The sequence below is a fragment of the Contarinia nasturtii genome, unplaced genomic scaffold (genome assembly GCF_009176525.2).
Source record: "Contarinia nasturtii isolate CC-2019 unplaced genomic scaffold, AAFC_CNas_1.1 Cnas_scaffold_4205, whole genome shotgun sequence".
NCBI classification, from domain to species: Eukaryota; Metazoa; Arthropoda; class Insecta; order Diptera; family Cecidomyiidae; genus Contarinia; species Contarinia nasturtii.
The window spans coordinates 1-8,633 of record NW_022201500.1 but is presented as its reverse complement, the minus strand read 5'-3'; the positions used below and the strand labels follow the sequence as shown (position 1 = coordinate 8,633).

The 8,633-nt window shown below is 34.9% G+C and overlaps 1 protein-coding gene across 4 annotated transcripts; it reads right to left on the bottom strand.

Moving 5' to 3' along the window:
• Nucleotides 1–761: 761 nt before the first annotated feature.
• On the bottom strand, nucleotides 762–8,542 carry LOC116350503 (DNA N6-methyl adenine demethylase-like). 4 transcript variants are annotated; one of them, XM_031782302.1, is made up of 9 exons: nucleotides 8,304–8,542; nucleotides 6,066–8,169; nucleotides 5,267–5,430; nucleotides 4,878–5,156; nucleotides 4,531–4,762; nucleotides 4,197–4,413; nucleotides 3,854–4,099; nucleotides 3,595–3,778; nucleotides 762–3,510 (listed from the first exon to the last, which is right to left on the bottom strand). In XM_031782302.1, exons 1-9 carry the CDS (start codon nucleotides 8,335–8,337, stop codon nucleotides 2,600–2,602), a joined length of 4,371 nt encoding a protein of 1,456 aa, XP_031638162.1. In that variant the 5' UTR covers nucleotides 8,338–8,542; the 3' UTR covers nucleotides 762–2,599. The 4 variants fall into 4 exon arrangements, with proteins under 4 accessions (XP_031638162.1, XP_031638163.1, XP_031638159.1 ...); XM_031782303.1 differs by having other exon boundaries at nucleotides 3,595–4,099; nucleotides 6,066–6,478; nucleotides 6,617–8,169; XM_031782299.1 differs by having other exon boundaries at nucleotides 3,595–4,099.
• Nucleotides 8,543–8,633: the final 91 nt, after the last annotated feature.

The window sequence follows — 8,633 nt, the reverse complement described above, 5'->3', positions numbered from 1 at the left end:
GGTTTTTTCATTATTTATTCGATTTTTTACAAGTTTTGATTTTTGTATACGACATTTAGTTATAAAAAAAATAGTCATCATAATCATCAATATTTCATTATTTTTTTGTTTGTTCTGCTTGCGTCCTCAAAAAACGTACACTTAAATAATCTCTACTGCTCTATTTCTCTGGGTTGTTTTTGTGTTCTTCTTTTGTTTTTGGTTGTCATTTCCAAATGCATTTAAATATTTTTTCTAGATTTTTGTGTGTTTTATTTAAAATTGTCAAAAAAATGTCATGTCAAAAATTTTTGTTTGCGGATAAAATAACAAACAATATCCACTTTGATTTAATTTTATTTCTTTTTTTTATCCTATCGAACTGGTTTTAATTACTTCCTTCATCATAATAATATTTTTGTGTTTTGTTTTTGCTCGTTTAGCTTGCACTTTTGATTATGTCTTGTTTCCTGCAACTGCTTACGTCGTTTTTTGTTTGTTTAGATAGATATGTGCCGCAGATACAATTTTCGTTTAAAATTATTGTTCCAAAATTTTGCGTTACGTATATGGTGTGGCTTGTTTTCTTTTTTTAAATTGTTCTCTTTATTTTATCCTTAATTTGCTCAGTCGGTGAATAAAAAATCCCCATAATTTATCGCTTAAAATGACAAAAAGAAAAGAAAAAACACATTGGAAAGAAATCGTAACTCAAACGATAGAGAGAAATTAAAACGAACTTAAAAAGAATAAAATAATTAAAAACAAAAGTAAAAAGTAAATCTTTTTTCAAAATTATTTTTATTTAAAATTTTATTACAAATGTTCAGTTGAATTACTCGATTGATTCTCAATAGGTTCTTATTGACGTAATAAGATAAGATATACTTAGCAAAAAAAAAAAATTGATGAAGTTCTAAAATGGCAATTGCTCTTACATGTAAAAAAATGAATTACAACATCACTCAAATAATTATGTTTTTTGTTTAGGTAATTTTTTCTTTTCTTTTAATTTTGTTTAAATAAAACTATGTCTTTTCAATTACATCTGTATATGTATGAATGAGAAATGTTTATGAATAAACGCTACATTGCCAAAGTCATATGCAAAAATAACATGTTCTCGTTTTGGAATATTTTTAATGTTTTTTTTTCTCTGTTTGAATAAAGAAAATCTAAATTTATTCAAATCAAAAGAAAACGAAATGGAAAACACAATTGAAAAGACAAGAAAAAAATTAAAATTGAAAAGAGATGTAAGCGTTCACAGCACAGAGATGACAAAGACCGCACCACTGTCATTTTCTATGTAATTAAATTAAATAAAAAAAAGAAATTGAATCCAAAGCGATAAAAGCGCCTCTCGTGTACGATCATTATATTGGCTGATTTCATTTATGAACTAATAGCGATCCACTTTGACAATTTTTTTTTCTGTGGTTGGCTCAAACCTATACTTGAAGCTGACAAAGTTATACAATTACGTTTATTCGTTATTTTTACGTGATTAATTTTATGATTAATAATGCATGATTTTTTCTCATTTCATCTAACTGCAAATTTATCCTCGTCAATTTCGTCTGATAATCGGTTTCTGGTTACAGCTCTTAAAATTATTTAACTTGAAAATGAAAAGTAAAAGATCTCTCTAAAACGATTCTCGTTTCATTCTAGAAGAAAAAAAAATATGATGGCAAGATAAGTTCAATTCATTTGATTTCCAGAATTTAAATTCAGACAATCACCCTTACGTTGTTGTTTTTCTTTTTTAAATAAAAACGTTTTACTTTCAATTTAATTAAAAAAAATGCGGAAAAAAATTGACATGAAAAAATGAATGCTAGATTTTGGTTTTCTGTATTTTCTTGCCTTAATCTCTTCAGTTGTTGGTTTGGGTGGTAGTCTCGTAAGTATTTTGTTAACATGAAATTTGTACTTTCGGCTTTGATAAATATTGTTGTGTCTTTTAGTGGTTGGCTCATCAATGTGCCATCGCTCGTATTGTGTGTATGTATTTTATTTTGTTTTAATTATTATTTTATGTCATTGGTGCTAGAGCTAATATCAAATCGGTTGTATTTTTGTATATTTCTTATTATTTTTTTTTTTTTTGTCTTTTGGGTGATTGGTTGTTGTTTTTCTTTCGTGTCATTTTGTGTGTATTTGAATATTCATGTTGGAAATACCATACAATCTCGCTAAATTTAATTAGATTAAAGTGAATTCAATAATAATAATTAATAAATGCGCATAAAATAATTTATAAATTATATTTATATATACACAGCGAAATGCAATTCGGTGTATTTTGTTAACAATCGAATGAGATATTGTTGAGCATCTACATAATGTCTTTAAATGTAATACTTTGTGTATGTGTGTTGTGAGTGAGTGAGTGTGTGTGTTTCGCTTTTGCAATAGACCAAAAATAAATTGAAAGAAAACGGAATATGTCAACCGTCTGCAATCGTCTCATGTGAATCGTCATCTAGGCTGGTACGTGTGTCGATCAATCGATTTTATCACATTACCATTATGTTACAATTGATTGTGCAATTTCAAACGATCACCATAAAACTAGATCATTATCATCATCCGTTGGCCCCGTTTCACTTGTTGCCTATGAAAATTTATTGCTTTCTTCCTTTATCACTGCGGCTATTTCCGGTGTTTTTTCGATTTTTTCCTTTTTCGAATCGGATTTGGAACGTGATTTTCGCGGTTTTGGTTTAGATTTGCCACTTTTATTGCTGCCCTTTGTGGCTGGTGCCTCAATTTTTTGCTCATCAACTGGTGGTAATGTGATGCCCAATCGTTTTAAACGCATTTTTTCCTCCCATTCTTCGATACCGTGACGATGTCGATTGAGATTTCTGTGTTGATAAAAAATCAATGTGATTCGTGTTGGATTCTTACGATTTGGCCTTTTAAGCGATGATGTTGCATGCATTTCATGTTTGGCACATTCAATTAAAACGCTACCATGTTCGAGTGCAATACCAATACCACCCAATTGTGTATCTTGAAAACAATCAAGATTATCATTTATTTCGGTTATTTCACCGATAGGCTCCGGTTTTTGTGGTATTGGATCTTCGGTTGGTTTTTCAATGGTTGGTTGTGGTGTTGAAACGGCCGTTGGTGACATATGTTCCGACAAACCAGATAAATTAGTTAACGTTGGCTCAGTCGAATTGTTTGACTGTGAATTGGATAGCGGGGGCGTTGTAATATGCGGCGTTGCTACGGGCACAGCCGATGGTGCGGCCGGCGAAAATAGATTCCAATTTGGTGGTGGTGTTTGTGTTTGAGGTATTTGACCAACTGATGCATGATGATAAATATCATATGGATTGTATGGCTGATGATGCGGATGATGTGGCGTATAAAAATTATAACGCAGTTTATCATTATTATAATAATCTAAATTATTATAGTGATGAGTTTGATTGTACGATGGCGTTGAGTATGTCGGATACATTGGATATGCCGGCTGTGTCGTATGATGATGATAACCATAGGTTGGATAGTCTGCAATGACATGTGTTTTTATTTAAATATAACAATAACAAATGAAAAGGGTGCTGTGCGTTTGTATGCAAGATTCGCACTTACCTTGTGGTTGTTGTCTTTGCATTTTTGTAACATCTACAACGCTTGGACTAAATGCAGAGCCACTATTATTGGCGTTAATGATTGTTGTTGAGTCTGGATTTTCTTCGCTGCCGCGACTTTTCACTTGTTCATTTCGGTCAGCTGGCGGATAGCCGTACGTTTCCATGGCATGCGGTGGAATCCACTGTTGATTATAATAATTTCGTTTGTCAATGTATGAACCAGTTGCATAATCATAAGAATATGGAGAGTCTAATACGGTGCTTGATATCTGATTGGACTGCAATTGTGCATCGGTAAAGTTGTCAATCATCGATGCCATATTGATAAGGTTTGAATTTGAATTCATCATGGTAGTTTGGTTTGGTGCAGAGAATGCGCTATGATTTGATGGGCTGCCACTAGTATTGCTACTGTTGCTACCAATGTTAAGATTGCTAATGGCATTAGCTGTACTTGGTGTTTCGGCTCGAGATAATGGATGACTTGGACTTTGCGCCTGCTGCTAAAAAAAATAAGAGCAACAATAAACGATGAGTTCGTAATTGATAGATTGTGATTTATATATTTTTTTAAAATTTCAATTGAAAGAAAGAATGTACCTGCTTAGACTGACTCTTGCTGCCTTTCTTGCCACCCTCCTTTTTGACAGTTGTTGGAGTTGGTGGGGCAGGAGTTGCTGCGGGAGTTAGTGGTGCAGTCTCTTCAGTGGGCGTTCCCGTCTCTTCGTCATCTGGCATATCTTTGCCGTTTCGCTTTTTACCATGACGACGACATGGTAAAAGTGGAGTTGCACGTACGCGAACTTCACATGGAAACCTGAGATTGATGCAAACGGTTAATTTTCGATGATTTCATATGATTTGGAGATTTTTTTTTTTTTTTTTTCAAATAGTAAATCAGTAGAAATTCGGAAGAATCATCATACAAACTCACTTCTCGAGCACTTGAACAGCGCCATTTTTGTGTTTTTCTTTTTGCGCATCGCCACTATCGAATTCATCAGTTGTGTCCATTACGTATAACGGTAAGATATGCAATTGTTCATCGTCTGATGGCATTCCAGGTGACTTTGGTTTTAATAAGCCAACTTGAACGGTACAACCATCCTGCATATTGTGCAAATCACGATGTGCATGAGCACAAAAATCCATACATGTCGTAACACCTAATCGAAAACATTTCGTTTTTAATCCGACTTTTGTGAAATGTGCCTGAATCAATCAGGGCAACGATGGAGAAATGTTTCTGTTTATTTTTCATTTAAAAACAAAACTATTTACCTGAAAATGGTTTGCCTGCTTTCAATCCCAATCGACAGTCAGGTGCTTCGCTTTCATATTTACACTGATTTTCGTATGCTTTTGGTGCGAGCGTTTTGTACAGTGGACTTAACATGGTAGCCAATACATTCATATGCTCTTCTATTTCGGGCTCTTCGCTTTTAACCGATAAACGGAATTTGCGGACAGTCTTTGAACGAGCATATTTGCATCCATTATAATACATTGACCATGAGCATCCAAACGAAAATGATGCACCGCTTGTTTCTGGATCCAAGCCTATTTGTTAATAATTTTGATGTCATTTACATTATTCACAATACAATAGATTAACAAAAAAAGAAATGTCTAGATAATAAACATCAAAGAAAAACAATGATCAAAATTACCTTGACATGCGCATGTTCGGTTTTCGTTGGTTGCACATCGACGAGTCGTTGGCAAACCAAATTTATTTAACTTGTGTATAAGCAATCGGTAAGAATTGTCTGCTTCATGCTTCGGCACACCTTCCCAAGCAACAATGCATACAACAATGAACGTTGCATTACATCTAAAAAAAAATTCAACATATTTACATATAATGAAAATGTTTATCTTTTGTTTTAACCCTTAACCGGGCAGGTCAAAATCCTAACGTTATCGGGCAAGTGGGGCCTCTGAGGCCCGACGTACATTTTCCATGCAAATTTAATGAAAAAAAATTTTTTTTCTTTTTTCAAATTTCATTGAATTTATACGACGAAAATTATTGTTTTAACATAATAGATATTGAATTGAATATGTTTTTTGTAAAATATAACTGAAAAAATGAAAAAATAATCAAAATTTATTCTGAATCGGATGAATTTAAGTTTCAGTAGTTGTTTAGTACAAATTTTGCACTTCATTTTAAGAAATTTGATGACAATTTGTATGGAAAATGTACGTCCGGTAGTCGTTCAAACCTCAATACAGCGCTACTTAGGGAACCAAATTCAAAACAACTTTTATCAACAATTAGTAGAAGGATGAAAGTATATATTACGAAACAATTTGTTTGATTAAAATAATATTTTATACGATTTTATGTATCTTTTTTTTTTAAATGCACTACCGGGCCTCAGAGACCCGACCTGCCCGGTTAAGGGTTAAATGTAAAATGAATATTGATTTGTTTATTTAATGATTTTTTTTCTCTGTACGTACTTGTGACCTTGACGACGTTTTACGATGCACAAAATTTTCTCTTCGCTATCAACGCGACGAATAATCCATTTGGCCAATGGGCAACCTTGCGATGTTTTACCTTCTTTACCCGAATAAATGACCTTTTCAATGCGAAGTTGTCGGCCACGTATGCCGATGCGATTTTCCATATTGGTTCGAAGTTCGGCTAATGTTGATGCCGATCCGAGATGTGTATAATAGCTACCCGGTTCCGGTGGTGATTTTTCTTCGGGTGCAAAGCAATCGCAATCAGGCACTTCCGGTTTCATTCCTTTTTCCGTTCGATCAATTGGAAGTTGATTCAAATCGGCGCTTGTGTACGATTTATCTAAATCCATATCATCTGTTGACAATTTATCGTTATTCAAATGATCTTTATTGAGTGTTGAACCCTGTTTTTGTGGATAATACGAAATGCCGTTAAATGGTTGTGGTTGTGGTTGTTGTTGTTGCATTGGCTGATGCTCTTGATTGGCATTGATGCCATTTTCTTCATAAAATGAAAATCGTTCGTTCGAACTCTTACTTACGTCATCAATTTTATGATTTTTTATACCATCTGCGGTATGATGACCGCTATTTGTGCTATCCGTGAAACGACCATGATTTGGATAAGTATGTATTGGTATATCCTTCTCATAATTGGTTAATTTGGTGAGATCGGAATTTTTTGTATCCGTCTCCTTGTCCGTATCACGCATATATGGTTTGATGTCTTGTGTTTCCGTTGTTGACATCGATTGCTGATTGTTATTGCAATTTGTTTCCGCAGATGGTATTGAACTAAAATTTGGCACCCCTGTTGAATTGTATGGACTATTTGGATAGGCTTGATGATGTGGATGTGGATGATATGCAGAGCTCGAATATGGTGGATAATTTCCATAGTTTTGACCATATTCGGTTTGATGAGCACCACTTGCTGACACTGTACTCGAACCGGAATTATTTTGACTTTGACAATAGTCAGCATAATTGATGAAATTTTGATAATTTCGTTCGTATCCCTCCATTTTAACTTGAGCCGATGGATAATTTGTCGCAGACCCTGGCACCGGATATGGCTGTCTCGGTGGCGGTATTGACGATAATGGTTCTTGTTTTAATGGCTTCGATCCCAAGCTTCCGTATAAGAAATTATTGGCGCTCGGTGGTTTGGCAGCGGTAATTGCATCGAATCCATCGGGTGGTTGATATGGATTTAGTGGATCAGGAGCGGTATGCACACCTGGCATATATGATGGTGAACTATTCTCATATTTTGTATTTGCTCCGTATGCATTTGGTGGATATAAATCATTGCCTTTATTGAAATTTGGCATGAAACTGGAAGATTTCTTTTCATCTATTGTTTGCTTTGTCGGTGGCTGCGATTGTGTTGACGCATTTGGTTTTTTTCTTTGTCTTTTCGGTGCTGGTTTTTTTACTGGTTTTTCGGAATCTAATTTGGGTGATGATTTATTTTTACTATTGATGTCGGAACCTTGTTGCTGTTGTGGAGATTGAAAGTCGTCCGGCGGTTTTGCTTCTGACTTCCAATGCGGTAAAACGCCACCACCTCCGTTTGTTGGTTCAACATTTAAATTTGGTTGAACCGACGATAAACACATATCGGTATTGCTATTGCTGGTCAAGCTACCGTCTGTATTTAAGTCTCGGAGATGGTGGCTATACGATAAAAAATGACCGGTCTTGTTATTGGCATCAAGTCCGGGCATTTGTTGTTGCTGCTGTGCAGATGGCACTCCATTAGTTTGTGATTTCCATGAGCCCAAACCGTCTGATATAGGCTGTCGCGTCCCGTTCGTCTGCGCTTTCCAATGCACCCCATTTGTATCTGTTTTCCAATGCATGCCATGCTGAATTGATTGTGATTGCTGTTGGTGTTGTTGTTGTTGTTGTTGTTGCTGTTGCTGTTGTGAAGTATTCTGATTTTGTTGTGATTGTTGTTGACCTGCATTTTGTTGAGCTCCGCTGAATTCGCCTGAGTACCCGTTACAATTGAGTGAGTGCTGCGGAACAACGCTGCTCACTCGCGGATACCCAGGCATTTCGTTTCCCGATATCGAGGAAGACATACGTGCTATATATGTAAAAAAAAAGAAATAATTTATATGCAACACATTAAAAATATATCGCTTTTTTGGCAAACATACACACACACATACAAAATGTGTACGAAAAAAAATCACATTAAAAATCAATATATCTACTTACACTTGTTCAAGTCATTCTGTCCTCCTAAAAGCATTGGTGATGGGCCGGTGGTTACTTGGCCTGCATATGAAGCAGTTGGTGCAAAACTAACGCTTTGCAATGACACTTGATTTATTGGTGGAATTTGATTGCTTTGAAAATCATATCTCTGAACTGGTGCTGCATATGATCGACCATAGTTTGGATCAAAACCGAGGCCACTTTGAACATATCCAGTTGGTTGGTAAGCAGCATATCCCTATGTGAACACACAAAAATGAAGAGAGAAAAAAGACCAAACAAAATTTTAATAAATCGACATCATATATTACCATCAACTACGAACAAAAA

Coding starts and splice junctions, on each gene's coding strand:
- LOC116350503 (XM_031782299.1), bottom strand. CDS start 8,337: ATGCTTTTAGGAGGACAGAATGACTTGAACAAGT. Junction 5,431..6,065: donor AAACGTCGTCAAGGTCACAA/GTACGTACAGAG, acceptor ATTTTTTTTTAG/ATGTAATGCAACGTTCATTG. Junction 4,763..4,877: donor AGCAGGCAAACCATTTTCAG/GTAAATAGTTTT, acceptor GTTTTCGATTAG/GTGTTACGACATGTATGGAT.